Genomic DNA, 20,878 nt, shown 5'->3' on the forward strand with positions numbered 1-20,878 from the left:
ATAACCTGAAATTTGATCACAGACTGCTTACGTTGCTGCCGATAGGCAGGCTTTTCGAGGTGACAGGGATGTCGCGAAGATCGATGGGCACGAGCGGCATGGATGGCATGGGCATCACCAGCCGAGTGGCGTACTTCGCATTCGAAGTCTCGATTTCACAATCGTTTCCAAATTTAGAGAATAAGGTACACGAAATTTGACGCCAGTGAACAATGAACGAGATGGATTCCGATGACGACGGCGTCATTCTGCCGGTAAGAACATATTTTCGTTTCCGAACAAGCTACAAGCTGTATGTTCAAAAACCTCGATTGCAGTTGTCAAAGCTGCACGGTTTTCGAACCTTGGATTTTTGTGTTTCTTTGAACACTCATAATTTCAGCCACGTTTCTACCAGTGGAAGCAGCATTCTAGTGTCACTCGACCGATGAAAAAACGCTCGCTTTATTCCAGAATTCGCCGTTGTATGCCCACCTCACCGAAGCCGGGTTTGAGCTTCCGGACATGGATCTTGGTTCTGTGAAACCCGCTGATGAGCGGCCTACCTCGCTGAACAAAACGTGTCATCTGCGTCGCTCCAACATCGTCACCTTTCTGGTACTCTGAGCTTAATTTACTTCATCATTGTTATTGCTGCCGGTCTATGGCGTACCCGATATCTTTGTACGCGTATCGATCGAAGCCGTCGTCTGACGGCGCCTTTTGAAAAACGGTACATTCTTTTAAGAAAACCTATTTCGTTAAAACTTTCTGTTGGCGTTGTTAATGTGTGCTGCTATGTTGCTTGTGAGACACGAACGCAACGCGACTAACGCGAAAGATAACTCCGCAGCTAAGTGCAGGTAAAATCATGACTTGCTTTGAACTGCCACGCGTGATCGCCACTTCAATAGAACGTGTTGTCGGGCTAGTTGGTGCAATACTTCAGACATGGTAGTTGCGCGAAATACACCCACACAAGACAGGGTACGGGACGAGCGCAAACTGACAACTGTCCCGTACCCTGTCTTGTGTGTGTGTGTTTAGCGTAACTACCATGTCTGACATGATCTCCACTCCTTATTGTTAAACTTGAGCCGGCGCACCATTAAGCCTCATATGACATGTTTGCTGTAGTTTGTTCACTACAACACATCTCGGAAGGCATCATCTGCATCAGCTATATGTATCTTACGCCAACTGCATCCTAACATGTGCTGTCTTATTTTCAGCCAAATGTACTCACGCTCTTTATGGGTGGCCTTTCCAAAGCCAAGTCTGCAGCACTGCACTTATTTCATCACTTTGTAAGTAATGTCATGTTCTTAAGCTTATAGCACTACAAATGTGCAGTATAAATCATGCCGCATTTGGCAGCATGTTTACCATTTGCAGTACACTGTCTTCCATCAGACACATAGATCCCAGGCCTGTGTTTGGTTTGGTTTGGCTTATGGGGGTTTAACGTCCCAAAGCGACTCAGGCTATGAGAGACGCCGTAGTGAACGTCTGCGGAAATTTCGGCCACCTGGGGTTCTTTAACGTGCACTGACATTGCACAGTACACAGGCCTCTAGAATTTCGCCTCCATCAAAATTCGACCGCCGCGGCCGGGATCGAACCAGGCTTGTGTGTAGTGATTGTTTTTGTGACAGGGTCAGTGCTTCAGGGCAAAATTCTCCTCAGATTAATGTATTGGTGTGGAAGCCAGTGGTGACTGCCATTTCGTTGTGCACTTTGTGTTGAATAGATTACTAATTAGGCTGTTTTCACACAGCTTTGAATCTTCCAGGTGCCTTTTTGTTAATTTGGGCCAAAATTAGCTTCTACATAGCTGTCAGGGAGCTGTGCTCTCACTCTCTCACATAAGAGAACATTCACATAAGAGTACACATCTTCCTTAGACACCATGCAGGGGTTTTTGCGTGTTATTAAGTACTAAGTACCTTACGGTACAATCCACATGTTTATCTTTTTATTGCTGGCTGGCGTTATTGTTGTAACAATAAACGCCTGTTTGTGTCAGCCAGAGTGTCGTTCCTTTGTTTCCCTCAGAGCAAGGCCCACCGTGGTCGGCGTGCACTCGGTAACGTACGCGATCACGGGGTAGGGTCCGGGCGGTTTTGAACTGTGTCAGCTGCGATTAAGTGGGGAGAATGTATTTCCCCCGAATAACACCCCACAACCTGTGCCACAAATTTTGTCATAAATTCATAAAATGTGCATCTGTCATCTCTGAATGTGAATGTTCTCTTATGTGAATGTTCTTTTTGTGCAAAGTATGCTAAAAGAAACAAAATGTAAGCAAGGTGGATTAACACTTCTAAAAGAAGCCTTTGCACCTTTGAAATGAAATTACCTTGCACTAGTATTGAGTATCCCCTAGCTCACATCTTCTCATTTTGCTGTTTACTTGATCATCTTGTTGGCACTTCATTTGTTGAGGATAGTACATGCATCGGTCATAGTGTTTGCTGTTTGCACCTGCCTCAAAACTTTGTGGATTTAGGCATGTGTTGTAGATTAGCCAAACCATAAACAATTTATTTGGCTGCGTTTCAGGATGGAGTGCCTTTCCTGGAAAGGATTCTGGAAAGTCCTTGCCTTGATGAAGAAGACCAGCGATTCTTACGGAACCTGCTGGAAGCCCAAGACTTAACTATCAAAAAAGAAACGCAGAGAAACAGCTTCTTGTGAGCACATCTGTATATTCAGTGTCGTAACAAAAGTTGTCAAGAATCGCTCCGATTTTAGTGGAGACTTTTCACTTCAGAGAGGGTGTTCTTTGATTGCTGATGTGCATTGTATGCAGCACTGATGAACTGTTTGCAGCTTCATGCCTGTGCAAAAGCTCTTGTGGTAGTTTGCTGTACCTCCTCACTATTTATTATAATGTTCAATGTTCTTGGAGGCAACGCTTTTTTGCTGTTGAACGAATTTAATGTAACCAAACTGAACATTTGCCGCCGTGGTGGCTAATTGGTTATGGTGCTCGGCTGCTGACCCAAAAAACACAGGTTTGATACCGGCCACAGCGGTCTGATTTCGATGGAGACAAAATAGTAGCACCCCATGTTCTGTGTTATATCAGTGCACGTTAAAGACCCCCGATGGTTGAAATTTTCCGGAACCTTTCACTACGGTGTTCCTCATAGCCTGAGTCGCATTGGGACGTTAAACCCATAAAACCAAACCAAACTGAACTTTGCTGTTAAGCCACAGGGCAACTGTTACAGCAGCCCTCACAGTTGTGGCAGCATCAGCATCAGATGTGGTTAAGTGACCAGTACCACTGTACCAATTAGCATTGTACTACCTGAAGCACACATTTTATGCTTCCTTGTACAGCCCTCCAATTTTTTCTCATAATATTCGGGGAGCGTTGACTGCCCAGCACAGAAGCAGTGCCAGTGCGAATGATACCAGAAAAAGTGCAAGGATTGGAGCATGTGCCAGCACACTGCTGCAGGAGCAAGCATCATCTGCTAGGCTGTTATGCTCAGTGCGAACAATCCCTGCCACTCATCGCTATCACGCAGCCAAATGCCAAGCTGTTACGCCCGCTTGATTTCACCCGGCCACTCCATACGGTGCAGAGTCTTACCTTAAAACTAGTGTGCAACTGCGATAAATAGCAAGCAAAATCTGAAGAAAGAGTTGCAGTTATCATGAATAAAAAATAATCATTACACTCGGGCCCATGTTCTGTGTGATATCACTGTACATAAAGGCCCTTGGTTTGTCCAAATTAATCTGTAATCCTCCACTATGGCATGGCTCACAGCCTATTGTTGCTTTGGGAGGTTAACTCTCACAAATCTTACAATTTTGTAATTTACTACACTTGTGCTATCCTGCATAACTCTCAAAACTGAGTGAGTGCACTCGTACATGTTTTCTTTCTAAAACTTCCCTTTCACCCATTGCTTGATCTTTTCATTTATGGTATACGATCCAGGTGGTCACCCACGCTGAGACTGCTTCCGCGCCTTTTGTGTTAACTACCTGTAATCCCTATAAAGAAGCGCACAGAGCATCCAAGTGGCATTTCGAAGCATTTGGCAGTGTCCTACGACCGCGTGTCCCACTGATGGCAGGAGCGAGGCACGAGTTGTACGCATGGGGTGGTCACCCTGTCCTGTCATAGAGCTGCCTGTTGTTGTGGGGAGCTGTGCATGATTGGTGGCTGAATGTGTCTCATAAGCAGCTTATGCTTTATAATGAACTCTGGAGAACTTTTGGTGTTGGCACTTTAACAGCATAAAGACAAATGCTCTCGGGACAATTCCCGCAAACGCAGCTGAGGTGGAGCTCCGTACTCTGAACGCGGCACTTATATAGGTAGCTAGAGCCAGAAACGTGTGGTGGAAACAGAGCAAGAACGTTTAAACACTCTCCTCATAAATGTGCTGCAGGGGGGTTGGTGCGTCAAGGCGAACAGCCTACCAGGCGCCGCTTCCTCCTCCAGCAGGATTTGTGTGCATGCTCTAGCCCTCACTCTCTTTTTCTCGCCTTCGCCATCTGGTGCTGCAGTACCAGGCGGTTGGCACTCCCTAGATACTATTAAAAATTTGGAAGGCTGTACACTCACTCAAGGCACATACCAACTTCCTCTGCTGAAGCTGTCACTGAGTTCAACAATACAGTTGTCCGACAGATAATGAATAACTACCCTTTTGGCATTTCCTACCTAAGTTAAAGAGGTTGGTTTGATTTAGAGCATATTTAGCCAGATATTAACAAGGAGGGCATGTAGATTATTTTATTGGTTTAAGATAAATTTACTGGAGCCCAGCATTGAAGTCATCTCTAATTGTGCCTATCGTAATACACTTTGAGGAACCTTATGTGATTAAGAATAACCAGGCACCTTTCAGTAGTGCACATGTGTTCCTCCTGGAAATAAATCTCCCTTGAATTTTTTTATTGTTACACCTATTTTGTGTTCATCTTGAGAAGGGCACTGCATTTTGTGCATATTGGCAGTAAACAGTGCTTTTGTGATGCGATTCTAGAATACTGCTTTTACTTTTTTGTGTGTTTTTCACTATGTATGCACTGTGCCCTCGGTTATTATTAGTTGTTGTTCTTGGAAGTTGATTCTGTTGATGAGAGTGGCAAGACAGTCGCTGAGAATATTTTAGCATTCATTTATCTCTCTTCGTTTTCTTGTGATCGTTGGCAGTCTAGTGTCTGCTAGCTGAAGTGCCTCTTTCTTTCTTTGTGAGGTGAAAACAGTGGTGATGTACTTTAAGATACTCTCGGTTGTCCTTTAGTCTTGTCGTTTATTTGACATAGGAGAATTATACGTGGTGAACCATGTTTAGTAATGTCATAAAACATCATTCCAACTAAAGAAAAACAACATTTTGTTTGTCTTCCTCGTCTACACTGGCAGCGCAACATCTGTGGCTCATAATGCATGCGGTTGTCTTTTTTTTTTTTTGTCTCTGCAGCGCTTGCAGTGTTGTTGCTGCTGTTGGTGTGTGCCTTGTTGCAAGGTGCCTGTCCACAGAACAAGAAACAAGTGCTGAAAGTGTGGTCTTGGGGTTCCTTGCCTGTGCGTTGCTACTTGTTGCCGGAACAGCCATTGTGAAGTATTGCCTGCTGCGCCAATATCGAGCAAGCATCGATCGCCTCTTGGCTACCATGAAAGATGTGCAAGCTATGATCAGAAAGTGCCTGCAGATAATCCAAGAGGCTGAAGTGGTTGCACGTGGGTTTACACTGTAAGTGCCTTGAAATAAGATGTTTTTATTCTCTTTTGCACAGTTCCCAGTACAGGTCAAAGGATATGTTAACAAAAACTTCACCAGTCTTAATAATCTTTAAAGGGACACTGAGGACTCCATTCAGTTTTTCTTTCTTTGCAAAATTGTACTGTTGGCTTTTCGTGGTTATGGTGATGTATCATCAGCAGTGAATAACTGAATATGTATTTATTCACTGCTAATGAAGAAATTTGGGGTTGAAAATGGAAGTTTCCCCACAGTTTAATTCAAGATTTTGAAGGAGGTGATGATGAATGATGCAAAAAGACTTTGGAATCTATGCTTGCTGATTAGAAGTAGTAGATGGAAGTGGCGTCTAGCCTCAAAGATCTGCAAATGAAAAAGTACCTAATGTCATCTCAGTTTGCTTGTGAGAATGACCTGTGCTGGTGATATCTGCATTTCATTTGTTTTAGCCACTACTAACATAAAAATCTTTTTTCGTGAACATTTTTTTTTTGTCATCAGAATGTGGTAATCTGTTGCTATAAGCCAACTTCAATTTGTCCCGAGTGTCCCTTTACTGGACGCATGCATTCTGCGAGCATCTGCGAGCATTATTTCAACGTTGCTTAAAAACTCTAGCTAGTACTGGGTAGCTGCAGTTTCTTAAACATTTGTTGTGGTTCACAGATCGGTTTAAATATTTTGCTCCTTCACTTTTTCTGGTAATAACAACTTTTGCCACACCTCACTTGCTTGTGGCTACTTTGTGCTTATGGGTACAGAAAATGTCTCTTGCATTTTAAAAGCCACAGGCAGACTTCACAGTCTCAGTACATCCAGGTTGTGTAGCGGTTCCTTGAAAAATAACAGTATCCTTGTAGCCAGCAGATTGTGTGCAGTAGTGCCTGATTCTATTTCAGGGCGTCTCACAATGTCCCACTACACCGAATCGAGATGAACATGCTCATGCCAAACTTGGATCCTCAAAGGCAGTGCCCCGAGCTGCGGCGGTCAGTGTTTCTGTGGACCCGAGAGCTGTTCCTCACTGTGAAAACCGCCACCATGGAGGCTATTCAGTCATATCCTTTGGCGAAGCTCTTTACAAGCCGTTCTTTAAAGGAGTATAGAAACCTAACTTTGGGGGCACTTTTTCTTCTCTATAATGATGCGGAAGACACCACTATGCATGAATCACCACGTGGTATTCGCCTACGGCCGCTAAATAATTTATAATCGTATTTTTCTGCCATGCTGTTTCGGTTTCAACAGCTGGATGATGGCCGTGAGGCATGAAAAAACTGCAATACAATTGTTGCTTCTACATTTGTTGTCTTTCCAGCTCTTGAGATAGGCTGGCTTTAGCATTGTATTGAATTAGAACGATGAAGTAGCAATCATAGCGCAGGTTTTTCATGCCTCACATGACTTATAAGCACACATTAACATCACAGTCACCATTCAGCTGTTGAAACTGAAACCGAAACAGCGCGAGAAAGAAATTTGATTATGAATTATTTAGTGGTCGTGGGAGAATAATGTATAGTAATCCATGTATGAAAAGGCCTTATGCATCATTACAAAGAAGTAAACATGCACGCAAAAGTTAGATGTCTATACTCTTTTAAGTGGCTTGCATGGAAGGAACTCTGGTGTGAACTTTTTCTTCATGTTCCCTGGCAAGGGGGAAGAGCAGCTCAGTGATTTCTACGCAGTCGCATTAAGAGATTTTACTTCAGACTTTTTTTTACAGAAGTCTATTAATGTTGGCAAGCATAGAATGTGGAAGCACAAGAGCCATATGAGCACACTTAATTAAAAGGACACACTGCGTGATTCTTTGTGAATTTGCTGCCCTGTTAAAAAGCGGAATAGGTTTCAGAATGTCAAAGCAGTCTTGTCCATTGTTAAATCAACTGCGGTGTTTGCGCATTCTTTTCTTAGAATTCAAGTGGCATTCAAAATTGCCGACAGCTGCTTGTAAAAGTCCCAGAAACCTTAACCGTGATGTCAGTACACTGTTCCACTTGAAGGTGAGCTTGATGTGAGCACTATCTACCTGGCTTGCACAGCTCCTGAAGACATCAATGCAGAGCTTTTTACACCGCTCGGCAGATCTCTTGAAGAAGGAACGGACAATTTCTCTCTTTCAGCACTAAAGGTAATGCATTGGCAACAGAATGAAAATGAAATCTAATGGAGTGATAAGCACAAGAAATTTTCTGTATTAACGTGAAACAGGACTAAATAAAAATCACAGAGAGGCCTGCAGTGATCTCAGTTTCAATGATGGTGATATCAGTATGGAATTTATCTTGCATTTTCAGCAAAACAGTTGTCTTGGTGCACTGATGTTAGAGCATTTTATTTGATCGCTAAAGTGTACTGTCAGGAGTGAACATTGTGCATGCCATATGTGATGGAGTCTCACTGCTTTTGCAGCGCCCTTTGGCATTTTTGCGGAGCAGGAGGGCCATAGGTCGCAAAGCACATATGAAATGTATACTAGTAAGATAAAGATGTGGCATTTAGACTAAATGTATATTTAAAAGGGAATTTCATTATACTCTGCGACAAGTTTTCTTGGAAATGTATTCAAGGCTACAAAGCCGTAACATGCCTTTTCTTCCTACACAGCAAATATAGTCCCTTGTTGTAATTATATTTGTTTCATCCTACAACATAACACTCATTACTTAGGGCATATTTCTAACACAAATGGGTATTTTCAACATTAGAGAGCGGCTGTAATTTCTTTGATTACAACGAGTTCTTTAAGAGCACCTGGTTCCAACAAGCGTCCATAGATGGTGCTGCCAGCAGCTCTAGGGAAGGAGCAGAAAACCGCATAGCGTGGTGCGAGGCAGCTGTCTTTTGGCCGAACTACTGGTGGAATGACACAGTCACAGTCCGCTCCTGTACCTTTCCTTTCATTGCCAAGAAAAGTTATGGAGTATAATGGCTGGCATGGGTAAGGCCATGGGTAAGGCGCCCAGTATCCCGCTGTTCCTGAATATACTGCGAAATTAAAATGGGTTTTTGGGGAAAGAAAATGGCGCAGTATCTGTCTCACAGTATCCGAGGGCACCTGAACAGTGGAGCCATAAGGGAAGGGATAAAGGAGGGAGTGAGAGATGAAAGGAAGAAAGAGGTGCTGTAGTGGAGGGCTCCAGAATAATTTCAACCACCTGGGGTTAAAGGACCACCTGGGGATCTTTAATGTGTACTGACATGGCACAGGGCACAGCACACCACACGGGCAAAAAATCGCAACTTGAAGCATTTTTCACAGCTTTGTATGCTAGCAGCCACATTCTCTTTTTTTAATGTTATTGTTGTTGTTGACATAGAGGAAATAACAAAGATGGAAATGTGATTAATTAAAGCTAGATTTTGGTAGCAAAGTTCTGCTGATGCCTGGACATGCTTACTCCTTAATTCGCTCAGGCGAGCTAATGCGTCAAGTGTGGCTGCTCTGGAGATAGCGCATTCACACTATTCAATAGGAGCATTCACGATACCGGTTCCTTTCAGAAGGAGTATGAGTTGTTGTGGAAAAAAAAAAAAGTCTCTAGTTTCGAATAACACTCAGCTTCCATTCTTAGTGCTCTCTCTTGTCGCATTACCAAGCCACCCAGGAATGAAAATGAGTGGCAGGTGGGGGCCCAACTTTTATGAGGCTGCATTCCGTTTGCACGAAGTCATTATGTCAAGCAAGTACTAACACTGGTCTGCAACAGCCACATTCGATTTTAATGAAGGTGCCTCTGAAGTATTTTACGGAATTTTTGCAGATTTTTCGTAATGGTTTCGTGGAACTCTAAATTTGCCACTGCAGAAAATTAGGGGCATTAGACCATTTGGGTGCATGTGTCGTGTGAGTGTTGATCTAGGCACGTTGCATGGCAGGGGCATTTCAGTGAACTTCCTTTATCATTTGTTTTTATTGTCACCCGTAGGCTTTTTACAGCAGGCAAAAGAAACAAAATGCAGCATCTTTGTTACTCTCCCTATCCTTTCTCTCCCAATATTGATTTCATTTTGGAACAAGTTATTTTATTTTTGTATTTTAACAACTCTTGCATGTTAAGCGCCTTTCAGTGCGGCCAGTTACACCAGCAGCATCTTTGTGTGGGATAGTGAGCCATTCTTGCATGAATTCATGTTAGCAGTACACAGACAACGAAGACATCTTGCGGCCGAACTAAAGGTCAGCTTAGCTGCTTACTCGAGTGGTGGCTACTGCTTTATAGTGTTTTTAACATGAATGCATGGCTGTCAGTTGCTTTGATGTTCATATAGGTTGTTACTGCTGGACCAGATTTCAATTCTGGGTGCTAAAGTTGTGGGGAAAAACATGACAAGTCTTGTTTACATTGCAGGCAATGCTGTACCTTATGTACATCCAGCAGTCAGAATTTCTACGAAGGCTGTCACTCTGCTTGATGCCAGGAATAAAGAAAAGCTGTGAGTAACATGAGAGTGGCAAGTCACATCTCGGGCTTTCCACTTACTATTGCTTGCGTGGATGGAAACTGCGGGAAAAGGAAGCAGCGCATTAAAGGTTCCCAACGAGCAGGAGCTATTTGTGTCAAAGTAATATTTTTCTATTGGAGCTGTGGAAACATTATGAACAACTCATTAGTGTAACGGTTACCTGAAATATCTGCCTTTCACATTCAATAGTACATGTGTTTCTCAATCTGTGCGGAAGTCATAATAGGCACATATCTACTTAGCTCGCTTACTGTTCTCACTTTTAGTTGGATGACTTCAGTTCTACCATGGCTCATTTGTCGGATCACAGGGCAGGCTAAAGGTGTGCTTTCGCACAGTCGCTCTTTACTGTGCCAAGAAATATAGGGGGTCCAAAATGAGTTTCCTCAGTGCCGATTAATCTGGTTAAATGGATCTCTTATGCATTCTAGAGACCAATGCAAAAATAATTATTGAAATTGGAACATGCAGGCAAAAGTTATTCCACTTAGAAAATTCTAAATAAGATCAGATGAAAACATGTTTTCCTCGCCTATTTCACTTGCCCAGTGGTAAATTGGGTGCTACCAATCAGAACCACGCCTTGCGCACACACAGCGGAAGCATGTATGCAATAGTTGCCTTGCCGGGCCAGCCCACAGCGGCACATTTTGAAGGCAGCATCTTTTCGCATACGTGCTGTAGACAGGGAAAGGGTGACTGTCTCAACAAAAGGAATTTTCCTAATGTTTTTTTGTTCATAAGATTCTAAGGCTAGCACCAATCCCTCCCCAACCTTGCCTCCTGTCTGGCTTTTCTCCTCAAGTTTTTGGAAAAGGTGTGTCGACGTGTTTCCTTCTTTTATTTTGTGGTTTGAACATCACTCGCCTCCTTGAAAGTATGAAGCCAAATGGAAGATGTCGAAACCAGCATTATTGTTATTTGCTTTTATTCATTTTCACTGCTTATTTTCAGTTTTTGTGGCATGTGAAAAGCTTACTGCACTCACAGACATCTTACTTTGGCTCCATTTCCTGAGTATAAAAGAACTAGGTTCGAACTAGACGCCCACCAATCAGAAAAGCACTGCCCAATCTGGCTGCCACCTTTGTTCCGCTGCTGAAAATTGCCGCTGCATTTTGACACCATCGACTCGGAAACGAGCACTTTGGGAGACGATAAAATATTGGATATTGCAATTTCGGCGATCTCTTTGGGCGTTCAGGCATCACAAGGTCCCATACCTTGCATACAAAGAATAAAGACCTCATGCTTAATTAGCATCGCAAGGCCCCTTTAAAACTCCCAGCATCTTTGCTGATCATCTGGTTGTCCACCTTTTCTGTCTTCACAGGTCTGTTTGATGTATTCTCAATGAAAACGATTGTCAACGACCTCGGAGAAAGCATCCAAGCTCAGTTGCGGAACTTCAGCAATGCCTATCAATTCTACAAGAGCAGCCAGGTTATGGAAGAGCTTGAGCGGAGGCCATCCAGGGCACTACACAAAGCCCCCCATGAACTGCACACGGCAGCTCACAGCCTGGGTTTACATCTGCTGGCGGCACTGAAACGGTTTAGTGTTTATGCCATACTATACATAACAATCGGCAAATATGCACAGGTATCAGAGGAAGCTTTCATGTGAACATGTAAGCAGAGGTGTGGCCCTACCCCTCAACCATGGCCTCACAATGAAGTTGTGCACATTCATCAACTTTGGTATGAGCTAAAATGAATTTGTGCATAATACAGGATATCGTTTGTGCCCAGAACCGCATTTGCATGTAATTTTGATTAAAGATTTGGGTGAGAAAAAAGTAAGATGAAAGTGCATTCTAATGAAAAATTTGATATTTGAAATCTCTCTCATTTCTCAAATATTCCAGCATAGTTTGTCATTTTGTTATAAGCTTTGTAGAGCTCAACAAGCTTGCATTGCTGAAAGAATGCATGCTGTTGTGGAATTTTATCTTGCTGTTTTCTCGAAGTCCATCAGGTGCCATATTTACAGCTCCATTAGCACATAATCAGTTGAAAATTCAGCTTGCATCATATTGTTTAGTTTCTTTGCTGTATCCTTATCATTCTAGTGGCAAAATTTGACATTTTGGTAAATGCTATACTGCTTGAGTGTGCTCTTTAATCTCTTATTGGCATTACATTTGAAAAATTTGTTGATGTATTTACCTGCTAGACTTCCCTTTCTGTAATTTTTATAAATAGCAAATTTTCAGTTTTCAGTGCAATAAATTGAAATAATTTCCTTTCAATGTTTGTGTAAAGTTTCTTCAAAATATGAAGTGTAAAGCATAAATTTTTCTTGTGTAATTAATGCTGTGTGTGAGAGGCAGCTAAGGCATGAGTGTACTGCAAACTTGTGATATTGATACAATGAGCATTCGTTTTTAAATTTCAGATTTCCTGCATCAAATGCTCCTCAGTGGTTTCCTCATTACTAATTGACACGCCCCAGGTGCTCAGTGGCTTTGACATTTAGCTGCTGAGCTCTAGGTCGTAGGATCAAATCCTGGCAATGGTGGCCACAATTAGATGGAGGCGGAATGCAAAAATCCCTGTGTGCTGTGCAGTGTCAGTGCACATATCTAGAGCTCTCCAGCACAGCTCCTTTCATAGGCCCACTTGCAACTTCAATACGACAAACCCTACATGTTAAACCGCCAATACTGAATGGCACTTGACTTACAGGAATGCCAGCCATTCTCTGTGACATTTCTCTCTTTTATACCTTCTCCTTAGTCAGTAACCTAGTATCTAAAGTCTGGGCGTTGGGTGTGGAATTTCATGCATCATTGATTAATTTCAGGGCTCAAGCAGTTGAGAGCATGACTGAGTCCATTGGAGAAGACACTGACATCGAACCGCTGGAGGCAAACCTCAGTTGCCTGCTGGCTGAAGTGAAGGCCGAGCTTGCATCTAGCTCCTGCTGTCTGGAAGAGGCCTCTGTGCTGCTGGACAAGAAATTAGGTGTGTGTAGCACCACTTGTACGTGCTATCACTTGGTGCTATTGGTGTATTTACGGGGAATGAACGCATACAGTAGGACGTTGTGTGACTTTTTTTTTTCATAGGCTTTACTTTCTCACTTTTACTTCTTGTTTCTCTTTCTCTTCCCTACCACTCTTGGGGCTTGTAGTGTGCCTCATGAAGTCTCTTTCGAATTTGCTAAAAACCAAACGTTGGTCATCCCCAGTTTACTTATCGAGTTGCTATAGAGCTCAGGTATTGAGCATGAAATTTTGGATTCGATTCCAGCTTTGGTGGTTGCATTTTAGGGGAGGGAAAGTGCAAGTGGATCTGTGTACTACTGAGATTTCAGTGCCCGTTGAAGGTGCTCATCAGGTTGGAATTAATATACAACCGTCCATCATGAGAGGCCTCATACCTGACAGCATTGCATTGGCTCGTAATTATCTGCCAAGCAACCTTTGTTTAGTTCTTTGTGGGAGAGGAGCAGTTTTTACAAGCACATTCTCAGAAAGAGAGGTGGTAAAAATTAAATTTGGCAATGTATGATTTGCTGAATGTCGAGGTGGGGGGGGGATGTTACTGTACTTGCTGCATTAAGCCTCCATCTTTACTTTCAGTGCTGAGAGGAGAGATGAGCTCACAGCCCATAAAGCACAACTTTGATAAAGGTGGTGTTTGAGGATCCCTTCAAAATAAACTAATTGTACCATACATCTCAAATGCTTGATTTTGAACTCTGAGTAATGTTTTATTTTTGCATAATTTGCTCTTTTTGGGGGAGATAAAGACTGGGGAAGAGACGGTCAGTTAGATAGCTGATGTAATCACTGCCATTAACGGTCTGCTTTACTAGCCCTGCTGGTGCAAAGTTTTCGAAACTTTAGGGCATATGGCTCCCAGCCGTCGTATAGTTGAAAGTGCTTACCAGACCCCCCTTAAGGAGAGATGGAGATATTGAAACGATAAAAAAGAATGTGATAATTTCAATTTTTCAAACATGCCTTATTCAGGTTCAGTATACTCTGAAGTGCCTACCTACAGAGGTTCAATTCAGCCTCCAGCTACTAAAAATTCTATATATAATTTATAAATGGCGATTTTAGAGCAAATTATGGCAGAACTTCACGCCCATCGATTCCCGCAAACGTGACCCTGATGGCCACCATCTTGGTCTTGTTCGAAAGCTGCCGCTTTTTCCTGCATTCTGGTATTGCTCACTATTGTAAAATTCTCTCGGAACATATCCATTCTGCCCTTTTCTGAGGCCTCTACAACGACCTCCGAATGGCTGGTGCGTACACTTCAAATGCTCTTTTCTCAACTTTGTGTTTTTGCCATCATGGCTAGCCTTACGGAAGTTTTCATTATGTTTTTATGGTGCAATTTCAATTAATCTTATACCATTTAATTCAAAAAGAAATGAACTGTGCAGCTATGCTATTAACGGGAGCATGTTGAGGCTCCTGTTCTGCAGAAAATCTGGCGTCGGCGTTGTGAGCGAAAAACCCCTGGACACGCAGCCTAGGTGAGCCACCTAGGTCACATAACCTTGTGGCGTCATCACAACCTGCCCAACAGATTGTGAGCAAACTGACCACCATGGGAGGTGGTAGTTAAATTAATGATTGGTTGCGTGAGGTTGCTTGGCAAGAGCAACATGGGTTGCGCAAGTCCCACTGGTTGCAGCACCTGCCATCGCAGGCCTGTGGCACATCACTTGACTCACCATTGCACTAGGAATGGTATGAGGACTCCCAGGGATCTGTGAACGTTAAGTGGGGAATGTCTAATACCATATATATATGGGCATTAGCACATTAAAGCTGTCACATCATGCCCTTCAGGCGGAGCTTAAGTGTTCCCTCCAATTTTATTTTTTTTATGGCTGTGTCGAACATATCAGATTTTGTGAAAAATAATATCGCCTAGTTATATTTCATAATAATGGAGTTTTGACATTATTGAATATTTTAATATGATGATATATCTCAATAACAATATATAAAGCATAGCATCGCATGGCAGACCATTAGTTAAAGCTCCATTTCAATCAGAACCAAGAAATATTGAGAGAATATGTCTTAACAAACCGTAAGAAATTACATAATTTGGCTTCATATATTTTCCCAGAATATGGAATCTAATTTAGGTAGGTATACTGAAACTAATTATATTTTTGAGAAGAGGAGGAAGAAATACATACACCTAGTTTCGTTACAATATATCAAAAAATAATTTTAATTTTCACGCTCTCATCTTTCCTTAATGAACTTTTATCTTTGGTCTGCCCATAACTGTAGCCAGCATCATTGAAAAGAAGACAGTAGATTCCAATCTAGTTATATAGAAGTTTTGTGCCTGACAAAAAGTGATGCACTGTCTAGAATTTCACTGCAGCATATGCTGCACTGGCTGTGATGCACAGTAGCTGTCCACTGCTGTAAAATCTTGCATTGTCAGTTGCTAGCATTTCTATTCGGAAGGCTATACGTCATCCTTAAATTCCTCATCAGCGCCCAAACTGCCTGTGGAAAGCACACCCCTGGAGCTCCCTTCGCCTATCACCAACAGTGGGCCAGTTGTCGTCATAAAGGAAGATGACGTTCCTGTTGTTGAGGATGAGGTGAGACCCCTGCATGTCTTTTGCTTAGTCTTTCATATTTTTGTGATTCCATTTCACTCAGTTGTGTTGTGAAACTTTCTACTTCAGCAAAGTGAAGAAAAACCCACCGCAGTAAGTAGCGCTGAAATCTGAGTGCTTGCGAAAAGGTTCATCACTGACAAATGTGTGTTCACTGTGTTTGGGTTGCAATGCAGACTCACGAGGGACCCTCAACCGTATCCTTGCCAAACACGAGAACCGTCTTGGAGACTGTAGGCTCCTTAATGGGACACGTCGTCCCTGAAGGAAGCAGTAATCGAGAAATTAAAAGTGTTGTATTTAGTTTTTCCCTCTTCCCTGAGCCTGAATTCTACCCTTAATTTTTCTTCAACTTAGTACTCTGTGGGAGTGTTGCTCTGCTTACCAAGCCCATGGCTGGCACCATTGCCCATGGCAACCCAGCTTCGAAAGTGGCGCTTATAGTGGCACTTGCAGTGGCACTTGTTGTGGCCCCAGTTAGTGAGTCCACTGGTTCTTATGGAAACATTTATGTCAAAGTGACGCATTAGAGGAGCTGTAAGAAAGAAAGGACACCTTACATTTCTCTCTCCATTTGTTATGCTATATACTATGTGGGACCATATAACTTGGCATGCATTGACTAGAGTGACTCACAACGCTCAGGGATTGGTTCAGGGTCCGTTCAAGTAGATGCTGTTCAGAGCCTTGCCGTGAAACTGACCTCACTTAAATGGACACTGATGATACACCGGGGTTAGCTTCTATCGGTAGATCATTCCATTCTTATGACATAAAGGCTACTGTCTCTGAAAATGGAGCTTATAGAAGGAATTAAAGGGCAGAAAATAAAGATGTCACCGATACTGACCATTTAACTATGGTGTCATTAAGACAGTTTTTTTTTTTTGTGTGTGTGTGATATTAAGTTTTCCATGGGAGGATTCCAGACTCTAATGTACACTACCATTCACTTCCACACAGCAGTCACAGGCCCTTTTTTGCCTTGACATCATGAGTTTGAATCCAGGTTTGGGAAACAAAATGTTCCATCTTTAAATCCATTTTCTCGGCAATAAATACATCGCTTGCTGCTGCACAAATATCAGCATAACCAGAAAGAGGCATAGGATTGATTTTTACCAAGGATGAAAGTTAGATAAAGTTGTCCTCAGTGTCGTGAAGTTTTACCAGCACGATGGTCGTATACATGAACTATTTTGCATTCCTAGCATTGTGGAGAAACCCATTGCCCTGTGCAAATGCTTAGTGAAGCATTCATTTGTGCAGCATCTCTGCATTTATTGGTTCTCCTTCAATAATTGGACTGTGTGTAAGTTCCCAAAACATTCTCATATGAGGAAACCAGAGTGATTTCTCCCACAACTTTTTTTTTGCTTTTGAATGCTTCTTTTTTTGATGTGAAAGTTGCTATAGTAACCACATCACTATTTTTTTTTCTTTAAGTAATGCGTTCATGCTTCAGACAGGTTACATATTCAGGTTCTGTCTTCAGGTCATATATGGTCGGAGCTTTTATTGTTCCATTGATTTTTTGCGACTATGCTATTATCTTTTTCCGGTCCAGGTTTTTGAAGCTATGCTGCCAGACAGGGCTGAACCTGATGATGTCAAGAGCACAGATGACTATGATGTAAGAAACTTCATCTTAATGCCCTTAATTCAACATTGGAGGTTGGAGGTTTTGTGTAGCTAAGAGAGAGTTCTGCTTGCATGTTTGATAATCCTGTAATGAACAGCTAACAGGTGTGACAGTACGACTGCTGCATTGCTTTTCTTGACAGATTTGTTTTCAGCATTGAAGTTATGCTGTTTTTTCCTCAAGTCTTGATTGCACTAAGAAGGAAAAGTAAATTAGCACAAAGTGAACAGCTGTGAGCATAGCTACACATCCTGTTTCACAGTTTCAGCTATTTTAACAGAGGAGGAATGTGTTGCTGTGCAATAAGTACTGCAGGCAACAGTCTGACTGCAACATAGTCTAGCTTCAGGGTTTTTTGTGGTGGTGTTGCTCATTTTCAGTAGACGTCATATTTCTTCAATGCTCTCCTTTATGAATTGTTGAATAGCTGTTGAAAATATACAGTGTTTGAGCACTTTAGGGCACTGCTGGAGCAGTTTCTTTGCTATATGTTAAATATATTTGTGGTTTTTGCTATAGAAGGGAGAGGGCTGAAGTATATGGACAGGTCGACTGAATGGCATCAGTGTTGAGCCACTCATTGCTGTAAAACTAAGCAGAGTTTAAGGCGCTGATCAGTGACGCGACTAGTGGTTTGCATTTGAATTCTTTTAGTGGGGGTTCTCGGCTCTTTAAAAGTGTTCAAATCGAAATTAAGGGCAGCACAGCGGCCTACAGAAAGGATAATGACAGAGGTAACATTAAGGGATGGGAAAGGGTGAGCATGGGTTAGCGAACAAACACAACTTAATGATATCTTAGCTGATAACTGATGGTCTTTTTGAGCTAGTGGGGTGGATTCGGAGCGAAAAAAAAAACATAGCAGGGGACTTCTGGAAGAGAGTGAAGCAGACAGATGAGATGAGAAAATTTGGGGTGACTGTGTGGCCGGAGCTGACACTGGACAGGACTAATTGGAGATGAATGGGAGAGGCCTTCGTCCTTAGAGAACGCAACTGGACTACGATGACAATGAATTTTGGTGGGTTATACTGCCTATGTTCAAAGGTGTTAGGGGCCTTGATGTTGATACTATGAATGAGCCATGTACCATCCAGAATTAGGCTATGAAGCAGTGCAAGTTTTAGAGTGCATTTTTTCAGCCTTCACTTGGTTGCTAATTTTACTCCCCTCTTTTGGTAGGCACAGTTCGGCGTGGAGTTCTTTTTTGTTTTAAATACTGTACAATGTCATTAATACATAGTTAGCAGTAATGACAAAGATTCAGGCAGCAAACTGTTGTTTAGGTCTACTGACAGCAGTGGATTTTTTTCGTGCTTTTATGCCAGAAGAAAATACTGGACAATGTTTATTACTCAGAAAATGCTGCCAATCCAGTACAGAGAGAAAAAAACCGTAGCAGGGGATGGCAGAGAATGAAGTGAACAGATGAGAAAATTTGTGGTGACTGGGTGGCTGGAGCTGGCACTGCACAGGACTAATTGGAGATGAGGCCTTGAGCACTCGTGAACGTCTTATGCATCCTCTCTTCTGTCCCTCGTCCGTTTTTTGCGCTTACTTCTTCACAACAATACCCGGTTTTATCTTGTGCAAAGAACTAAGTGAAAGCGGTATGCATGAACAATAATATCATTAGCGGAAATTTGTTGTGGCAGTTTTTAAACTGTGTTTTCAGTGAGTACATATTAACAAGCTCCCACGGCATGGGCCTTATTACACTTTTAAATCACTGTCGTCTTTCAGCTTTCTTCTGAGAAGATGCACAGAGAAGCCTCGGCAGTTGTTTTCAAGGAATTGAAAAGCGTGCTTGTCATCAAGGCTAAGGAGCATCGTGAGCGAGAAAAGAATGCACTGGCACGTACTGGGATAGAAGGAGGCCACTTCGACAAGCTGGGCTTTGTCATGCCTGAAGCCGAGGGCCCTCCCGAAAGCAGCGCTTACGTCGGTGACTGCCCGCCCACATACGATGACGGGGCTGCAGCCAGAAGCACAACACCCTTGCACAAAACAGCTATGGGTGATGAACGATCTGAAGGTCTGGAGTTTCAACTTGGCAGTGGCGGAGAAGCCGCGAAGCAGGAAATGTCTGGAGTTCCTGCAGACACCGTTTCAGAGTATGCACCACTGCCAGCTGTAAGGATGTGTCTTCCCAACCCCCGAAACTTAGCCTTGATGGCTGCAATAAGGTCGAGGCAGCTTGCGCCGATGGAAGTTAGAACTTTCGAAAATGACGTGAGCAGTTGCTCTTCAGAAGAAGACGAACTGGAGTGAGACGCATCTGTGTGAACAAAAACGGACTTGCTTTTGTTATGAACAAGGGCACCCAATTTTTTTCAAATTTGTACCTGTGGGGCATTTCTAAACCCACTGGTGGTACGTGCCATGCCTTTCTGGAGTGTGAAAATGTGCCTAAGTTATTTATGAATAAATTATCTGAAATGTTCAGAAATATTTTGCATATACAGTCATGCGCAGATGGCATATGTTAAAAGAATCAGAGTGTGACATATTCTTTGCAGGTTCCATGCCACGATTGCATTGATATAGAGCATGATCATATTTAACCTGCTTTTTGTATGGGTCTCGTTACGTCACTGCAGATAGTGTTCCTTGTGGCAAACCTGTTTGTTTTTCTCTGATACATCTCCTTTATGACTTGCATAACTCTGGAAAGGTTTTTTTCGCTAATCAATGAAAGTCTGTTGGGAAGTTTAATGGCAACCAGTTTTATTGCTATGAAAGTCTCATTGTTGCTAAGTTAAAGAAATGAGTGAGGTCGCATATTAAGCACGTGTGCCCCAGAGCTAGATTTCAGCTCTTTGAAAAATGCCCTTAAAGTAACTTGATTTGAAGCCAAGGGATCTTGTTGCAGAGTTATTTACCTCATTAATTCATAGTGAAATGTGTTTTTGTTGCAAATACGTTGCTTCTAGTGTATTAAGCAGGCCCTGTAGATGTTTCATTTGGTGAAATTTTGAAAAAAAAAAAAACAGCACATCTTATCTGGATACATTAGGTAGAACTACTATATGTCATATATTTTTGGTATGGAGAAAATATACATTACCTTCGTGTCAGTTTTCTAGCTGAGAATTGCATCTACAAAGAGTACATGTGTTCTACAGAGCTCACTAAATCATGGCTTACAGACTTTTATGCCCAAACTAGCGAACCCCACATTAATTAGTGATTCAACCATCCCGGGGTCTCAGTGGTTATGGTGCTCGACTGCTGACCCCAAAGACGAGGGTTCGATGCCGGCCGTGATGGTAGCATTTGGATGTAGGCGAAATGTAGAGGCCTGTGTACCAGTGCACATTGAAGAACCTTGGGTAGTCGAAGTTACCCGGAGCTATCCACTACGTCGTCCCTCTTAGAGTGAGTCAGTTTGGAACATTAAACCTCATAGACCAAACTAAATATATAGTGATAACAG

General features: G+C 42.5%; 2 protein-coding genes across 3 annotated transcripts in view; one reads left to right on the forward strand and one right to left on the reverse strand.

Moving 5' to 3' along the window:
* Positions 1 to 20,878, reverse strand: part of LOC144098764 (translation initiation factor eIF2 assembly protein-like) — a 39,733-nt gene that overhangs the window by 13,335 nt on the left and 5,520 nt on the right. Inside the window, exon 1 of one of the 2 annotated variants that reach the window (XM_077631627.1) lies at positions 32 to 94. The exons of the other annotated variant lie outside the window; for it this stretch is intronic. The gene's annotated coding sequence lies outside the window, so the exon portion shown is untranslated. Of the gene's footprint in view, positions 1 to 31; positions 95 to 20,878 lie in introns of those variants that run through there. 2 annotated transcript variants of the gene reach the window in all.
* Positions 63 to 19,888, forward strand: LOC144098766 (vezatin-like). Its single transcript, XM_077631628.1, has 13 exons — positions 63 to 254; positions 454 to 597; positions 1,212 to 1,286; positions 2,542 to 2,672; positions 5,436 to 5,708; positions 6,617 to 6,775; positions 7,713 to 7,854; positions 10,076 to 10,160; positions 11,524 to 11,743; positions 12,996 to 13,156; positions 15,673 to 15,782; positions 17,368 to 17,433; positions 19,186 to 19,888. The coding sequence occupies exons 1-13, from the start codon at positions 213 to 215 to the stop codon at positions 19,711 to 19,713; spliced, it is 2,136 nt and encodes a 711-aa protein (XP_077487754.1). The 5' UTR covers positions 63 to 212; the 3' UTR covers positions 19,714 to 19,888.

This window comes from Amblyomma americanum, chromosome 7 (genome assembly GCF_052857255.1).
Source record: "Amblyomma americanum isolate KBUSLIRL-KWMA chromosome 7, ASM5285725v1, whole genome shotgun sequence".
Classification (NCBI taxonomy): Eukaryota; Metazoa; Arthropoda; class Arachnida; order Ixodida; family Ixodidae; genus Amblyomma; species Amblyomma americanum.

Coding starts and splice junctions, on each gene's coding strand:
- LOC144098766 (XM_077631628.1), top strand. CDS start 213: ATGAACGAGATGGATTCCGATGACGACGGCGTCATTCTGCCG. Junction 598..1,211: donor CCAACATCGTCACCTTTCTG/GTACTCTGAGCT, acceptor TCTTATTTTCAG/CCAAATGTACTCACGCTCTT. Junction 10,161..11,523: donor GCCAGGAATAAAGAAAAGCT/GTGAGTAACATG, acceptor CTGTCTTCACAG/GTCTGTTTGATGTATTCTCA.